The sequence below is a fragment of the Zasmidium cellare genome (genome assembly GCF_010093935.1).
Source record: "Zasmidium cellare ATCC 36951 unplaced genomic scaffold M409scaffold_5, whole genome shotgun sequence".
NCBI lineage: Eukaryota > Fungi > Ascomycota > Dothideomycetes > Mycosphaerellales > Mycosphaerellaceae > Zasmidium > Zasmidium cellare.
Window position 1 is genome coordinate 368,031 of NW_022986949.1, and position 17,037 is coordinate 385,067.

At 54.0% G+C, this 17,037-nt stretch overlaps 7 protein-coding genes across 7 annotated transcripts; 3 read left to right on the forward strand and 4 right to left on the reverse strand.

The window, feature by feature from the left end:
• Positions 1-395: 395 nt before the first annotated feature.
• On the reverse strand, positions 396-1,629 carry M409DRAFT_63643 (uncharacterized protein; the record flags this gene model as incomplete). The annotated part of the gene is made up of 6 exons (XM_033815695.1): positions 396-849; positions 901-987; positions 1,043-1,341; positions 1,392-1,412; positions 1,470-1,554; positions 1,607-1,629. The coding sequence occupies 6 exons, from the start codon at positions 1,627-1,629 to the stop codon at positions 396-398; spliced, it is 969 nt and encodes a 322-aa protein (XP_033672193.1).
• Positions 1,630-2,265: 636 nt separating this feature from the next.
• Positions 2,266-3,152, reverse strand: M409DRAFT_63644 (uncharacterized protein; the record flags this gene model as incomplete). The annotated part of the gene is made up of 2 exons (XM_033815696.1): positions 2,266-2,550; positions 2,601-3,152. The coding sequence occupies 2 exons, from the start codon at positions 3,150-3,152 to the stop codon at positions 2,266-2,268; spliced, it is 837 nt and encodes a 278-aa protein (XP_033672194.1).
• Positions 3,153-4,115: 963 nt separating this feature from the next.
• Positions 4,116-5,834, forward strand: M409DRAFT_18419 (uncharacterized protein; the record flags this gene model as incomplete). Its single annotated transcript, XM_033804483.1, has 1 exon — positions 4,116-5,834. One exon carries the CDS (start codon positions 4,116-4,118, stop codon positions 5,832-5,834), a length of 1,719 nt encoding a protein of 572 aa, XP_033672195.1.
• Positions 5,835-6,082: 248 nt separating this feature from the next.
• M409DRAFT_18420 (glycoside hydrolase family 16 protein) lies at positions 6,083-7,399 on the forward strand (the record flags this gene model as incomplete). Its single annotated transcript, XM_033804484.1, has 1 exon — positions 6,083-7,399. The coding sequence occupies one exon, from the start codon at positions 6,083-6,085 to the stop codon at positions 7,397-7,399; it is 1,317 nt and encodes a 438-aa protein (XP_033672196.1).
• A 640-nt stretch (positions 7,400-8,039) lies between these two features.
• Positions 8,040-9,713, forward strand: M409DRAFT_18421 (uncharacterized protein; the record flags this gene model as incomplete). The annotated part of the gene is made up of 1 exon (XM_033804485.1): positions 8,040-9,713. The coding sequence occupies one exon, from the start codon at positions 8,040-8,042 to the stop codon at positions 9,711-9,713; it is 1,674 nt and encodes a 557-aa protein (XP_033672197.1).
• A 334-nt stretch (positions 9,714-10,047) lies between these two features.
• On the reverse strand, positions 10,048-11,402 carry M409DRAFT_18422 (glycoside hydrolase family 16 protein; the record flags this gene model as incomplete). The annotated part of the gene is made up of 7 exons (XM_033804486.1): positions 10,048-10,226; positions 10,283-10,511; positions 10,566-10,823; positions 10,878-10,903; positions 10,956-11,054; positions 11,106-11,197; positions 11,344-11,402. The coding sequence occupies 7 exons, from the start codon at positions 11,400-11,402 to the stop codon at positions 10,048-10,050; spliced, it is 942 nt and encodes a 313-aa protein (XP_033672198.1).
• A 951-nt stretch (positions 11,403-12,353) lies between these two features.
• Positions 12,354-16,668, reverse strand: M409DRAFT_50768 (uncharacterized protein; the record flags this gene model as incomplete). Its single annotated transcript, XM_033811625.1, has 7 exons — positions 12,354-12,434; positions 12,488-12,553; positions 12,669-13,249; positions 13,692-13,942; positions 13,996-14,042; positions 14,093-14,159; positions 14,381-16,668. The coding sequence occupies 7 exons, from the start codon at positions 16,666-16,668 to the stop codon at positions 12,354-12,356; spliced, it is 3,381 nt and encodes a 1,126-aa protein (XP_033672199.1).
• Between the last annotated feature and the right edge of the window lie 369 nt (positions 16,669-17,037).

Genomic DNA, 17,037 nt, shown 5'->3' on the forward strand with positions numbered 1-17,037 from the left:
CAAACAACAATCAACCATCCCATCAACAACCTCCGCCATGAACCACCCAACCACAGGCCCGGCTCGAGAGGGTCCTTCGAATTCAGAGACAGCAGTTGGCGGCGAAAGTGGAGCCAACATCGCGCCTAAGGACACCGCAACTTTAGAGACTGTTGGCAAACAATCGAGTGGAGGCAACATTTCCAGCAACGAGCCAGGATCGGCAGAGGCAGCGGCGGAGAGATTGTTTGAGGAGAGGATGGAAGACGAGTATGCGAAGCGGGAGGGAGGAGCATGAGGGATGAAGAGAGCCATGTCATTCTACAAAGCCAAGAGGCATCTGCTTTTAGAATGTACGCCAGAGTCTTGGGCTAATCTGTACAAGCAAGAAGTTATACTTGGATCGTGACTACAGCCTAGTACTTCCCAGGTGCGGCCTTGTGCTTCTCATTCTGAATGATCTCAATCCAGTAGCCATCCGGATCGAGCACGAACGCAACATTCTTCATCCTCCCATCCGTCAACCTCTTCTTCCATTGCACACCCTTCTCCTCGAATCGCTGGCAAGCCGCATCCAGATCGTCCACGCTCACGCAGATATGGCCGAATCCTTGAGGATCAGAGTTGCCATCGTGGTAGACTTTGCCTTCTTCCTTCTCGGTGCCGTAGTTCCACGTTAGTTCGAGGAGTCCTTCGCGGTCTGCGGTTGGGTTGACGCCGTTTGCAGATGTGTCGTCCTTGGGCTTGGAGCCATAGCCGAGGAAGTAGAGGTTGAAGCCAGCGTTGGGTGATTCGTGAGTTCGAAGGTGGCTCATGCCGAAGATGTCTTGGTAGAACTTCAGACTGACGTCCTTGTCCTTTACACGGATCCTATACCACTGTCAGCATGCACTCCGTCTTACGTTGTCTCATTCCACAGACATCGTGTGGTTCATGTTGTAAGTCTCCACATCCGTCTCCTTGACATTCTCAGTCTTTTCAACATCATTCTTCGCAATGATCTCGACCCTTGCTTATGCGTCAGCCAACCCGACAATCTCACAACACCAAATATCTCACTAACCAATACTCATCAGGATCCAACGCAAAAGCAATATGATGCATGCGTCCATCCTTCAGCTTCTTCTGAAACTTGTATCCCGCATCTTCCAGCCGAGCACAAGCCGCTTGGATATTGTCTACACTGATACAGACATGTCCAAATCCTTTTCCGTGATCTTTGTTACCGTTGCAGGACTTGTAGTTCGGGTCGTTCTCGGTGCCGTAGTTGTGCGTGAGCTCGATGATGCCTTCTCGGTCGGTCCAGTGGTTGGAGTGGGAGACGGCTTTGGGAGAGTCGTATGCCATGAAGTAAAGGTCGAACTGTGGATGATGAGTGAGTAGTTCATAGTTCAACAGATGCCAAAACTCACCTTGTTGTCTGGGAACTCGAACTAAACGGAAAGCATTGTCAGAAACCTATGGACCATCAAACACGCCCTCACACGCACCTTGTTGACCTGCTTCATGCCCAAGAACTCGTAGAACTTGACGCTCTCCTTCGGGTCCTTGACCCTCAGCATGGTATGGTTAAACCTGACTCCAAGCATCAGCTCAATGTCCATGACAGCTCATTGGAGACACTTACTTGTACTTGCTCGTGTCCGTCATCTTGGCGAGTGTCGCGTACTGTCTAGCTGTTCTTGAGAAATGGCTTGTGATCGATTTGGTCCTCTGCAAGGCGCAAAGCATTAATCAAGTATGAGAGGCGTTGTTGTTGTTGTTTCGCTTCAATGGAGCTTTGGAGATTTTATCTGGCAGTCCAGAACATGACGTTTTGATGCGGGGCAAAACAGACCCCTCCAAATCGAAAGGCCATTTTTGCCATTGTGACGATTGCGATCTGCCCCTGACGACGATGGTATTCCAAATGACTTTCAAATGATCGGAGACGTTCGAGGAGGAGAGTTCAGAGAAGTGAATTGTTTACTTTGGCCATTAAGGTGCTACAACTGACTGACGGCTTTGGCTCCGTCAGGAACACAAGGCTTGCTGAATTGACTCCCCTCCACTCCTTTGCAGGGGGGTTTCTTTTGCCTTTATGTAGCCCGGTCGTCTCATCATGAAAACATCGCTTTACACATCTGGTAAATCCATGAAGCGTCGTTGTAAGACGCCGATTGATTCCACCAGCGCCAGGAACGCCTTTTGATACGCATGCAACGAGGCGAGAAGCCAGGAGATGAGGACGTTGCTTCTGATGCCCGGTGGCGCTGCTCTTGATTTCTTTCATCAATCTCAGCAGCTTCAGCCCTTACTCGAGCTGGCAACACCAGAGCTCTCCCCGGCCTTCTTCTCCTTGCCCTTGTCGCTATTCGTGCTTGCGGCACCATCTTCATCGTAGAGATTGTGCATCTCGATGTAGTTGACAACCTGCTCCGGCACCAGATATCGAATCGACATGTCTCGCCTACGGAACAGTCGGATCTTGGTGGATGATATGTCGTTCTGGACCAGCTGTTGGATGACCCAGATGTTGTCCTTCCACGCCTGGAGAGTTGAGAGCGCTTCATCGATGTCGGTGCCGGTTCGCTTGAAGTGTGTCAGTAATGCGGACGGCTGTTCATCATCAATGTACTCACCTCAACAATGAATGCACCAAAGTTCCTCAAGATATAATCAATATCCTTATCGGCCCACACACCTGGCGTGCTCATCGTCTGGATCAAGTCCGCGCCTGCGAGCAACGCAATCCTGCACTTCTTCTTTCCCACCGGTGTCTCTACTCCGCCAATGACCTCGTTGATCTCATGATCGAAATGGTCCAGCACCTTGGCCGTCTCCAAGTATTCGCTGTGCAATGCCTCCCATGGGTCCACGCTTATCCAGCTGCTTTGCTGTACTGCCAGTGTGCACATGTTGATTCTATGCTCGGCCTTGACAAGACCTGTCTTCTTGTATGCGTCGCCGACACATGAGAGATATGCGCCGACGACTTCGAATTGTGTGTTGAAGCGGGCATAGTCGGCCGCCATTTCGAACATGCGCAGGTGGAGGAACGTAATTGGCGAGAAGGAACCGCAAGCAATGAGGACCAGCGGAGTACGCTCTGGGTCTTCTATCCGGCGGCGAAGGCGGGATGTTGGGAATTCGTACTCGTCGAGAGTCATGTCGCCTCTCACGTCGTCGGCCATGGCGGGAAGCGGTGGTGGGGTTTTGTCGAAGTTGATGAGACCGGAGAGGACGGGATTATAGGAGCGCGTCGGCGGCGCAGTGGACAGGTGTCTGGTGAATAGTGATCCGGCTGTACGAGGCCGCCTATGAAAGGCGGCAAACGGTAGTGCTGGAGGAGGCTGAGGTGTTTGCCTTGGAAGACGTGGGCGGGCGCGGAGCAGCGGGCGGGCGGAAAGTGCTGCCTCCAGCGTCGTTGTACTCGCCAGTAAAACAAAGGTGGTGGTGTGATGAGGACGATTGCTTTTGAGCAACGGAAGTGAGTAAAGCAGTAGTGAGATCTATTACCAAGCCTTCTGCAGGGCCGAAGATACCGTCTGGTAGTCACTGCTGCTGCCAATCAAGGTGGGGTACCGATTGCGCACGAGATGCACAAGGTGAGGTGAACACCCGCGACTTTTGCTCACGTGCACCGAACAATTCCGTCGCCAATTCTTCCTCCGTGAGAAACAATCGATAGGAGAGACTCAACAAAGCAATGCTTGTGGTTAGAAGAGAGTATGAAAGAGCTATATACAGTGTCGAATTCAAGGAGGCTGGGACAGCCGTTGGATCAGACTTTCTCCTCACAACTCTCGCTTGACTTCATCTCTCAACACCGACACTCTTTCGATAGCACTCACGCACTGCGTGCCATTGAGTGCTCGGTTGTTCCGATGGCGGATCAGATCCGAGTCGCGCATATGTCCGGATCCGAAGCAGTCGCTCGTACGCCCAAGATCCTATCATCCCACGAACATTACTGCTACGTATGATCCAGACAACATCCACATAGGGAAAGATTTATACTGTCAGTGGCTAACAACGACGTTTTCACGTCCGTCTGTTCCCACTATTCGTTGAGTGAGCACGGACGCAGTGTAGATGTGAAGCCGGTCGATACCGCCTTCTCAATTCTCGCTCAGAACAGGTATCTCGACGGCAATATGGCTACAACCGTGGTTGAAGGCCTCTCCGCCGAGCACAAGGCCAAGCTCCACGAGATAGCAGACCTGATGCTCCAGATCTACGAGACACTGGCAGAAATGTGCTACGTCGAATCCGCCGGCATCATCCGTGGGCCTCACAACATCACCAGCGAAATGCAACAGCAATACAAGGAGCTCGATCTGGATCCGGCGATCATCTACCTCTACAGTATTCTCCCATACATCGACAGCAAGGCAGCAAATGCCGACCAATTCTTCCAGAGGTCGCATTTCTTCAACCACATGAAGCCTTCTGAAAATGCGCAAGGCCGGGATCCGTGGTTTAGAGATCCATTGCGTGGGAATCCCAACGTTGGCTTTGACGATGCGAATGGACTGTACATGCGGCCTTGGTACACGCCGCTCTCGAGTATTTGGGAAAGGTCGCCAGTCATAATCTATGATGCGAGGGAGCATAGGATTTGGATTGCGAATTATGAGACGTCGACGGATCCAATCTTTTATCGTAGGTGGTATGGTGAATTGGAAGAAGAGCAGAAAAGCGATTGGGGCGGTACGGACGACTATAGTGACTGGAGCGAGAAAGATGAAGACGAAGACGGAGGTGACGATGCCGCCGCCTCCGCCGGAAGCAGCGAGTTCTGGGACGATGGAGAAGAAGAAGACTTAAGTGGCGAATTGACTGGCCTCAGCTTGGACGAGACGCCAGATGTTGATTTCGACGAAGGATTTGAGATCGTAGAAGAGATCCCCTGGGGCGAACAAGTCAGGGCGCTCCAGATCAAGAACGAAAACAGCTTGGAGCTAATTCAACGCCGAGACGCTGCTGAAGTACTGCGAGATATCAATTCTTGGTATAGACAGTTGAAGGAGCTGCCTGGCGATCTAGGGGACAATCTCCGGGTAGAGGAGAAGACCAAGAGATCGTTGTACAAGAAGCATGGCTGGCCAGATACATTCGATGCCGATGCTTTCATGGTCGACGTCATCAGAACGAGTGCTGCCGAGCGCGTACCATCCCATGATGTAGAACGCGATCCAGCCAATATCATCAAGAAATGTCAGAAACGGCTTGAATGGAGTCGGAGGTTTCGTTCGAAGTTCACCAAGCCTGTCGACGAAGCACAGGGCCTCGATGAAGAATGGACCGCCCGCTTTAAACTATTCCGCTTCGACCTGGGTGTGGAGCAACATGAGCGAGACATCAACGAAGCTGAACAAGAACTTGCCAGAGACCCCACGGGTGACAAACGGTCAGATGAAGAGCTGGCGTCGTTGATGGTATACGAACATTTGCGAGAACAGGCGGGAGCACGCAGGGTCCGCGCTGAGCAATGGGCGGATACGCTATCAAACGCGATGGATGAATCTGATGAGAATCGACGATACTGGGAGATCCTAGCAAGCCATCTCAACCGACTCATGCCCTGCTACGAAAAGGCCCTGGTGGAGGCGAGAGCCGATGCTCAACGGGTATCTCCTGCGAAGTTTGCTCAGCCGGCCCTGATGTTCAGGATTGACAGCGAGAAGGCATCGCTCGCGTCGTCGATGGAGGAACTGCGCAGGATGGAGGAGTTTTTGGAGACCATTCCGAAGGATGCTGTCAAGGCTAGAGAAGAGGTGATTGGTGATGTGAAGAGACGCGAGGAGTTCATCCAGTCCAGACAGGCTGGCATTGCGGAGCTTGACGAGTCGTTGCGGAATGATGAGTATTAAGATTGATATGTTAAGATCAGGAGACGAGTTGAATCGGGTTTCAAATGTAGGTCAATGGTATCGCTCCTTCCTTTGATGTGAGTGTTCACATCGCAGCAGGGTTGCGCGATGCTCCTGCCTCTGCCAACCTCTTGCCCAGCTTTCACACACTCCAGTCACCACTTGAACGTCAACCTCAACATCGACGACATCAAACCTCAATCCAGACTGTCACTACCGCACACCCAGACACTCATTCAAGCACCGCCATGCACTCCTTCGTACTCCTCCCTTTCCTGGCCTTGTCAACGGCCACCGCCGAATACGTCCTCCAAAGCAACTTCTCCGGCGCCACATTCTTCGACGACTTCAACTTCTACGACTCATGGGATCCCACTTTTGGCTTCGTCCACTATGTCGACCGCGCCACGGCTCAAGCGATGGGCCTGATCGAGTCCAGCGACACTGGCCCTACCATCTTCGGCGTTGACCATACGGGCGTCTACGATCCGGGCGCCAATCTTGGTCGAGCGAGCGTGAGACTGGAATCTTTTCAGCAGTGGACTCATGGCCTGTTCATTGCTGATCTGGCTGAAAATACCCTGCACCTGTGGATCAACGTAGCCAGAAACTACTCGGCGCGACAGCTGACGGTTCAGAACGATCGCCTTCCCGCTCTTGCTGGTCTCGCATCTTTGTACAAAGCAGAGACTGGCCTGGACTACCTGGCTGGACTTTGGTCGGGACAGCACCTGTTCGAGCTCCTCCTGTGGTTTCGGATTTCAGAGACTACGAGCACACGTCTGGAATCAGGATACCTGGCGCCCTCCTGGTCTTGGATTGCCATGAACGGTCCAGTGAACTTCAAGCGATGGGTTGGTCCTGAGTCGTACCACAGGCATATCGCAACGTTCTTGAATTACTTCAGAACGCTCAAATGCTCCAACCCTTTCGGTGAGATCACAGACGGCTATCTGGAGCTCTCCGCGCCAGCGATCACCACGACAATCGCCGCAATCGGTGCTGTCAACAAACATGACCCGGACTCAATGTCATGGAGAGATGGCTCGGTGTACCTCCAGCAGTTGTTTCCCGAGCACATAATGGAAGCCCTATTGGGTCCTTGGGCCTGGCCAACATTCGATTTAGATCAGAACAACTACGCCGAGGACCTGATAGTGCACTGCCTGGTCCTGGGGTACGAATGGTGGGGCCCTGAAGACTACGGCATGTATGGCATCCTTGTGACGCCCATTTCCGCGACAGAGCGAACCTTTCGCCGCATTGGTATGTTTGACAAGTTGCCCAAGTTCCGGCATAGTGACCAAGAGCTCGACATGATGGTTTACAGCGCGAAGCGGCATGAAACGGAATCGAAACTGAAAAGATTCGATCGTAAGGACCGAGGTGGAGAGCCTCTGAATATCTGGTCGCTGGAACGTTCTCTACGGACAAGGAATTTTCCTGTCAGCAGACCTGAGTACGAAGATGCCCTGCGAGAATTGAACGATCTGGAGACCGAGTCGCGAGAAAGAGCTCAGACGATGAGAGAAGATTTGGAGTTCCAGTACTTCCGGATCTTTTGATGGGCGAGGTCGAGGTCGAGGTCGTAGCTAGTAAGTTCAAGGCTTTGGCAGGCCAATGTTCAGCCATCGTAGACTAGAGATCTGTCGATGCATAAACGTGAGAGAGAAATGCATGAGCCGAGGTTCGCACCCTTCACGACGTGCTTGTAGGGACCACGGGGCCGTTCATCACGTCAACTGATCCTCACGATTCACGAGGCTGGCAACGTAGCTCTACTTCCATCCACTAACGCTCCCAATCAGGCAACCACAGCGCCCGCCTAATCCAAAGAAGGATTGAGCATGTGAAGCGGAGCCGGCCATCGCATTCGTTCCGGCGGCCGATCCACTTCACCCCTACCACCAGGCACCTCTAATCAAAGCGTCATGAAAACAACCCCCATCGCATCGGCACAACATCTCCCACAGAACAAAACCGCTATACTACTGGATCCCTCGTACCTGCACGCAGCGGAACTCAGCCTTGTAGCAGGAAGCTTTCCTCGCCGAGGACGAAACTCAAAATCCACACAGCTGTCAACTTCACCTCTTCCTGTCGAGAAACTATATACACATGCTCGCCTAGCCGCCACACATGAGCAATCGTCGAGCGCGAGATACTTCGAAACCTGGCCTTTACTCTCCCTTGACGGCTGGCAACATGTCGCGGACTCTCCAAATTCTCGGCGCTTCGTACGTCGAATCGTTACTTCTGGCGAGATATGCGCCGCGGTTCTCGCTGGGGACGTTCACGACGGCGTTCCTGCTGTTCTTCCTCCAATTCGCGGCTTTCATCTTCTACCGCATAGTCGTGTACCCGCGCTTCTTCAGTCCGATCCGGCATATTCCCCAAGCGCCCAATGGCGACTTTTTCCTGGGGCAGACGAGACGGGTTATTAAAGAGGCTTCTGGGGCTCCGATGCGGGACTGGACCGCCAATGTGCCGAATAATGGGCTGATTCGATATTCGATCTGGTTCCAGGAACGACTCCTCGTTACTACGCCGGCGGCTCTGAGCGAAGTCCTCGTGACGAAGAACTACGACTTCATTAAACCGCCTCAAGTCCGCAACGGATTGGGGAGAATCCTTGGTGTGGGAATACTCCTCGCTGAGGGCGAAGAGCATAAGATTCAGAGGAAGAATTTGATGCCCGCCTTCGCCTTCCGCCACGTCAAGAACATCTACCCGGTCTTCTGGAAAAAGGGCCAGGAACTAATCGACTGCCTCTCCGCCGCCTCCAAAGCCAAGGACATCGACGAACACCACATCTCCGACACCGACAACCACAGCACAGAGACAAAACATGAAGCAGGCGCCATCGACGTGGGCAACTGGGCGTCCCGCGCCACCCTCGACATCATCGGCCTCAGCGGCATGGGCCAAGACTTTGACAGCCTGCACGACCCCACGAACAAACTCTCCAAAACCTACCAAGACGTCTTCAACCCGGGTCCCACCGGCCGCCTCCTCCAGCTCGCGGGGCTCTTCGTCCCCTTCTGGATCGTTCGTCGTCTCCCCATCAAGCGCAACCACGAAATCAACGGCGCGGCCGAGTACATCAAGCAAGTCTGCCGGGACACGATCGCGAAGAAACACGCCGCGAAAGAGAAAGACGCCTCCGCCGTCGGAAATGACATCCTCTCCATCGCGCTGGAATCCGGCGGCTTCGCCGACGAAGACCTCGTCAACCAAATGATGACCTTCCTAGTCGCGGGCCACGAAACCACCGCAACGGCCATGATCTGGGCGCTCTTCAGCCTGTGCAAACAACCCGACATCCAAGCCAGACTCCGCGAGGAAATCCGCGCGAATATCCCGTCGTCCTCGTCCGACATCACCGCCGCGCAGATCGACGACTGCCACTACCTCCAAGCCGTCACCAGCGAGGTCCTCCGCCTCTGGTCCCCCGTCGCCCTCACCCTCCGCGTCGCGGAGAAAGACACCTCGATCGCCGGGGAAGTCATCCCCAAGGGGACGATGATCATCCTCTCGCCTTGGGCGACGAACACGAACGCCGCGCTGTGGGGCGACGACAGGATGGAGTTCAAGCCGGAGAGGTGGTTGAACGCGGATGGGAAGGCGAATAGCAAGGGAAGCGCGGAGTCCAACTATTCGTTTTTGACGTTTTTGCATGGCCCGAGGAGTTGTATCGGGCAGAAGTTTGCGCAGGCTGAGTTTGCGTGTTTGTTGGCTTGTTGGGTGGGGAGGTTTGAGACGAGGTTTGAGGAGGGGAGCCCGTTGAAGGCGGAGGGCATGCCGGAGATTAAGGGGGGTGTGACGTCGAAGCCCAAGGGCGGGTTGTGGTGTAAGTTGACGGAGGTGCCTGGGTGGTGATTTTGATGTGGTGATGGTATGTTATGATGATGAGAGAATGAAGACAGATCAGCATGGCAGCAGCACACAAACACAGCGATGAGACTTTGAGACTCCATTTTGCCTTCTACTACACATGTCCCGGCTCGAGAGAGCGAGATGCAATCAGACATTGCACTAAGCAATGCAACACTTAGTCCTGCTCAATTGCTCACACCAGCTGAAAGATAAGGCTCTCCACTATGCCGCGAAAGCACTCGAGGCTTTCAGATCTGAGCTTGGCAACACCATATGCTCTACCGACGCAGCTGTGATGGTATGGGTGATGGCCACGGCATGTGTCGACAGGAGGGGGTCAGAAACCTGGGCCGATGGATCGGTAGGCGGAGTCGAGCTTGTCGGCGATGGTGCTGAAGTTGGTGGACTTGACAGACTGGAAGGCGGTTGCGGCGGCGGTGGAGTCGTAGTCGTTGTGCTCGTAGACGTTGTTGTACTCGAGGTTGAAGCCGAAACAGTCGTCGGTGGTGCCAGGCTCTCAGTGTGCGTTGTAGTCTGACCTGCGGCACCGCCTGAAGTAGCAGAGCTTGTACTAGCTACTGGTAAAATCGAAGACAGGACACTGCTTGGAGGTGGAGGACTTCCTGGCGTCGTGGTGTACACATGGACATAGTTGACGGCGAAGTATGAGTCCTTGTAGGCATCCGGGTTTGCGGCCACGAACATGTTGCATGAGCTCCACTGGCTGGTGATATTGAGAGCGGGGCATCCATCTGAGACGAATGTTGGTCCAGCCCAAGTGCCACAGAACTCGATGTTGAACTGTTAAATAGTCAGTCACGAAAATTTCTGGGATGATGCAACAATGTAACTCACAATCAGGGTGCCATTCCTGAAGTACTTGTCGATGTCACATCCACCTTCGAAGTTGGCATCTGGGACACCGAACTTTGATGGATCTGGGTGAGAGCTGAGGACGGTTGGTGGAATGTGTCCGCGAGGAAAGAACCAGATTCGAATGGCAACGGATGTCCACTCCATCGCATAGACACCGCCGCCTCCTTCGTTGAAGTTTGTGCCGGCTGAGTTGGCTTTCTTGGGCGACGTGTAGCAACCAGCAAATCCACCACCGGCCTGCGACATGATCAGCTCGACTATACTTACCACACTCTCTTTAAAATTTCATACACCACAGTCGTTTGTCAACAAAGTACCTGTGGCGAGGTCAGCATTCCACCTTCTACGTTTAAGCAGTGGCAATCATACCTGACTCTCCAGTGCCCGCAATCGTGCAATCCTCGCTGGTGTGCAGAGCCATGAGATTGTCGCAAACGAGATTTGGGAACTCGATGATGTCGATCTCGCCTGCACATCAAGTCAGCGGTCGAAGTGATGGTCGAGATGGTTGTTGCATACCGTTCGCTGGCCCAGCACCCACATAGCAGGCCAAGTGCCACAAGTAGTCGCAATCAGGTTTGTGGCGACCATTCGACTTTCTTTTGCTTCTCCTGTAACAGATCAATGTTTGACCAGTCCCTCATGGCAAGCGGTCGGCGAGTAATAAGGCGAAGTCCGAGTTGTCGACGGTTAGAGCAGGACCTCCAGGAGAAGTCCATCTGCTCTCAGCCGTCGCCCATAGGCCATCACCACCAACATTTCTCCAGCTCCATCAACGTCGTGCCCAAAGTCCCGCTGAGTCACCAGCCCCGTCATGTCTCGTATACGTTCCCCATCTGCTCCATACTCCGTGCCCCATCATTCTTCATGCTCGCCCATGACCACCTCGCTGCCAGACCTGCTACCCGTGTCCATCGCCATGTTAGTCTTCTTCGTGCTTCTCGCTCAACTTCTCGGCCTTCGCGCAATATCGCCCATCGACTCGATCATTCATCATGCTCACGCCCATGACCACTTCACTCCCAGACCTGCAACCCGCTTCTATCCGCCATTTTCTTCTTCTTTTTCTTCTTTTTCTTTTTCTTCTTCTTTTTTCTTTTTCTTTTTCTTTTTCTTTTTCTTCCTTTTGTGTTCTTTTGTGTTGCTTTTAGTCCAACTTCTCGGCTTCCATGCAATATCACCCATCTGCTCCATCATTCTTCATGCTCACACCCATGACCACTTCGCTCCTAGTCCTGCGACCCGCTTCCATTCTTTCCAACCTGTCTGCCTTCCCGCGATTCCATCTGTCGACTTGTTGCATTCCCCTAGCTCTTCGTTTGCGCTTTCGCATGTCCTGACCGGTTTGACGTTGGGTGTATGGCCTTCCCTGGCTTCCTCAACTCTGAATGTTGCCCGTGGAATCATCCTTTGCAGCATCCTAGGGCATGTGTGTCGAAATCGGAATCCACGCCAACAGGCTCATCCGTCCGTGTCCCATCGCGATCATCTTTCCCGTGCCTCCTTCATGAAAGCGTTTCCTCTTGCTACCCATCCTCGCGCATAGCCCTGTACTACTTTTTCTCCTTTGTCCGCAACGATATGCTGCCCAGCTGTCTTCCTCGCATCGTGCACTTTCGCCTGCATCCGTCACAGAAAGTAGTGGTGGTGGTCTTGCTGGGTGTCTGGTATGGTGCAATCATCTGCTATACGTAGCTCTTCCGCATGCACAGCTCGTGCTCGGCCCATCAACTTCTCTGCGGCCTTCACCCTAGCCTGAGTTTCCTCCTAGAGCTTGTCCAGTCCGGCCTCGCTGTTCAGGTCGTCGATAATATCGAAGTCATGATCAGACTCGAAGAGTCCGAGGCCCTAGTCGCATGTCAGTCATCACGCCCCATCTCTGCCTTCGCGTAGAGACTCACCCAGACGCCCATCATTCTTGAGGTGCGGTGCGTTGTTGAGGGAAGAGTTTCGAGTAGAACTCTCAGCTGAAATCTTGATAGCTGAAGGCGAGCGAAAAAAAAAAATCCAACTCTCACAGCCTGGGGAGGCGCATCTTGGATTCGTCTCTGGAAGCGATTGGAGCCTCGGAGACTGGCATACCATTGGGGCGTTTCCGTCAATTTGTATGACGGGTTGACTGGCCAGTGGTATCTTTGTTGATACGAGATTGCTGGCGCGGTGGAGGGTCGTTGAATGGCTTTGCGACGCTGGCGATAACCATGGGGGTGGCGGATGATGGGTGTCGATGGTCGGGTGAGCTCTCTTGGTAGTGCGCTTCTCGTAGAGCGTTGTGTACTCGGTGAAGGACTTGTCACAGACCTGGTGTTGCCGGATGACGAGCTCGATCTGCTTGCGTAAGACCTCGCCCTGATCAGAGGTACGTCGAACCTTTGCACATCTCGACGAATGTAGAATCGCATCAAATGGTGTCGATTCGAGCGACGCGAAGACGCCATTGCTTGTAGTCTCGCCTCGTCGTATCCCCAGCGTGTATTTGTGATGGGTAACGACGTTGGAGTTCCTGGTATCGTAGGAGGTAGGTTCGATCTTGTCATGTTCGCAAGTTCCGTGTTTGATGTTGTGGCCTCTGTTGACCCGGCAACCGGCTCTCGCTTTGCGCTTTCTTGGTTCAAGCTGACATCTGCTTTGCCCTGGTTGGGCATCCAGGGCATCCAAAGCATCTTCTCAGACGCACAGCACCGCGTCCCAAAGATTTGGCGATTCGATCATGCTACACATCCGCCACGACTCGGCTTTCAACGCAGGTGACCATGGAAACGGCCATCCAACGAAGAACTGATGAGGCGGCTCGCTCAGTACCGCCGGCGACAGCGCAGACTGGAACCGATGCTCAGATGAGACTGTCTCCAGGTTTCGCGGAAAGCATGATGGCGTTGATGCGGTAGCGGTGTACGTGTACACATGCATGGATCAGTTGCTCAATGCCCAAAGAATGCTCGCTTGGTCGTAGGAGGCGAACGGCAGATGCCAGCCCGAAACGGAATCATGATCAAAATCAGTTGTTCAGAAGATGCAAGGTCGTCTGGCTCTTGTTGGACTTCGGCCAAAGATGGACTCGACCTTCGTGGACCAGGGATCCGCAATACTGTGATCTGCACCGACCTTGCGTTCTGGAGTTCTCTGGCGATCTTGTGCGACATCGTCGACGTGCAATGCCGTCAAGATCCCTTCCTCGCATCTCCGGACTTCGGCCAGTTGATCTCTGAAGCATTTCCGATAAGAACAACAGCAGACAGGGTGGTGGTTGAGATTCTTGGTCGTGTTCGCCCTGCCGTGGCGACGCTGTTGAATGGAGACCGTCGGCGGGCGATGGGCGTCTTGGAGTTGTCGGGCGATTCTTGGTCGTGTTCGCCCTGCGGTGCCATGTAAACATCAACGCTCAGATGACACATACGCAACAACTTACCGCTCGGAACTATCCCACCACACGCACCTTGTTATCCTCCTAAGACCCTAGTTGTGTTGGACATCTACGACTCAATTGCCGCGCCCTACACACATACAGGCATCAACAACACAACGGTTGCGCCTGGCACGCATCCACGACACAACGGTCGCGCGTTAGGGCATCTGCAACACAACGGTTGCGCCTTGCACGCATCTACGGCACACTGGCCGCGCGTAGGGGCATCTGCGACACAACGGTCACGCCCAGGGTACCATGCAGCATAACGGCCGCGCCCTTCGTTTGCAACAGTCGAGCTGCTGCTCTGGAAATGCTGCCATCCGACATCGAAAGCACCAAGGGATGGCGCTCCTCGATGAGGCATGCCATGGTGCCAACGACTCACTCCTGTGGGAAGTCGTCCAAAGTGCCGATTCTCAGGCGACGCGCCTTAATGAACTCCGAAGCATTGAACTGGCTCGACTTCTTCCTGGCCTTGAAGTTGCCCAAGGCTGCCTCGCAGCCTCCGCAGATATACGTCTCCACCGAACCCGCAAACCCCAATTTGGAGCCATCGTGTACACGAAATAACCTCGACAACGGAACATCCCAGTTCCAAACCATCTGCACCTTGCAACAAGCGCATCGCCAGTCGTGGTCCCTAGCCCACTCCAGAATCACCTTGGTGACCGGCCACTTGCTTATCTCTCGCGCGTTAACCTCGCTAGGTTTCACGCCCTTCTCTTTGGCTATCTCCTGCCTGACACGCGATACGTTCTCTCGGTGGAGAGCAAAATCGCTGAAGTCCTTCTCGGTAAGTTGAGGATAAGGTGCAACCTTCTCCAAGCTGGTACGACAAGGCTCGCATGCCAAGGCCACTGACTTGTACTCGTCTTTGACAGTTGCCAGAACCTCAGATCTCATCGAAAGGACAGGGTTCGCTACCCACGTAACCTTGTCCGGATCGGCGCCGGTCTCAGCATCTGTATACCAGCGATCACTGACCTGTCGATGCTGGCAAAGGGGGCACTTGAAATCCTGGTGCTGCAGCTGCTCGAACTTTTCCTCTGGACTCACGCCAGTCCTCTCAGTCGCGAGAAACTGTCCCCTTTCCCTGGGGGTCATCTTCGCAAGTTTGCGACGTCTTGCGATGGCGTCCTCACGGCTGAGGCTTGTCTCGCCGGCGAGACAAGCCTCTCGATATGTCCTCCAAAATGTGTAACATCCTTCACACACACAAGTATCCGGCTTCTCCATGGAATCTGGTGTGCCGTACCAGTTGATCCTTCTAGCCTTTCGCTCCACTGGCACATGCTGCTCGCAGCACCAGCAGTTTTCACCATTGGCGCGAACCCATCGAGCAATGGAAGAATCACCACGAACGCCTTGTCGGAACGGGCTGGCGTGATTTAGACCCTGCCACGGAAACACCTCTTTTGGCACCGCGTGCCTGGATGCCTCGAGCATGTCTGCAGTATGGCAGGGGTTTGACCCAGACCCTTTGTATGTCCTGTCATAAGACTCAAGGAAGTCTATCCAGATGCCCTCAGCCATCAGGACGACGACAAGACGGGTTCTCTTGGACCTGGGATTCCACGTCGAAAGGACCCTCAGATCCATTGTGTTTCCTTCCGTCGTGCCCTTTAGCAAATGGGCACTCTTGGACGTCTTCGACGTGACGTCTTCTCCTCTATCGGCGCGGCGCTTGACGTTGTTATACCCTCGAGTACGGTCGCCGCCATGGCCCAGTTCTTCTCCAGCAGTACCACTGCCAGTATACATAAAAGAGCACTTCTGGGGGTCCCGCACCAGGTCGGCATATATCAGCCAGGAGTCCAATTCCTGACTTGTCGGGGCAGGCAAGTCGGTAAACTCGCACTCGCGGAGGACGCTACCACCCATGACGGCCCTTACGTCTTCAGTGGTGGCATCGCGAATCTCTTCCCATATTTGCTGCTGGGTCATGCTACACCATGCATCTCTCATCTTCTTCCCCATTGGGAAGTCCGGCGAATTAGGGACACTTTTATCATTGGCAGCATCGTGTCGCTCCTTGATGATGTGCCGCGTGCGGTCCTCAAACACTTGCAGGTAGAGAGCCCGCTTCTGCTCGGTGAACTTTGGTGCCTCTTTCGGCCCAAGGTTAAGATGCTTGTACGCATCCGGGTCGTGCTTCAACTTTACTGATCGACGCTGACCAGCCTTCTTTTCCACGGGCTGAGGCTTCTTGACCACCACCTTGTCCTTCGAAGCCGTCTGCGGCGAGGCTGGTGGCTGGTAATCAGCGTCGTCGTCGTCGTCGTCGTCGTCGCCTTCTTTGCCCAGGACATCTTCCAAGGCCTCTCCCTCCGGATCATGGACGACTTCGTCGCCAACGGCATCCTCGTCGTCAGGGAGCTCTTTTGACTGAGCATCCTCTGGACTATCTGGGGCCGCATCGACTTTATCACGCCCCTTGCTGTTCTCCTCATCCACAGCGGCGTCAACATCCACCTTCTGTCTCTTCTTTCCCCTCTTCTTTGGTGCCGGCTCTGTCTCTGGCTCGGTCACCTGCTCGTCTGCACCGCGCTTCTTTGGCACGGGCTTCTTGGAGCCTTGAGCTTGCTGTTTTGGCCGGCCTGTGTCCTGACCTGCCTGGGCCGGCTCAGCGCCCTTCTCTTGTGATTTGGCCTTGCTGCGGGTTTCGCGGGCCATGGCTCTTCGATATCGTTCTTCGGTAACGTTCGGGAGTCTTAATCGTCGGGGATCTGCTGTCGAATGCGTGCTGGCTTGCGTTCGTATGCGACGATGGTGGTGCTGACAGTCTCAACGGACTGCAGCATCCACCATCGAGGCAGTAGCACGACATTGGGAGGACCGCCATTGCTCCTTCCTGTACCTGGGACGATCTACCGCACCACGAGGATGGCTGCATCACGGCCACACACTATTTCACGGCGATATCTACATGCATCGATAGCTACGAGCAAGGCGAATCCAGCGCGACTATTCCCATGTTCAGGCGAGATGTAATGCGAAAGATATCATGGGTGCTCGAGAAGCGAGTCTCGCTACTCGGTGGGA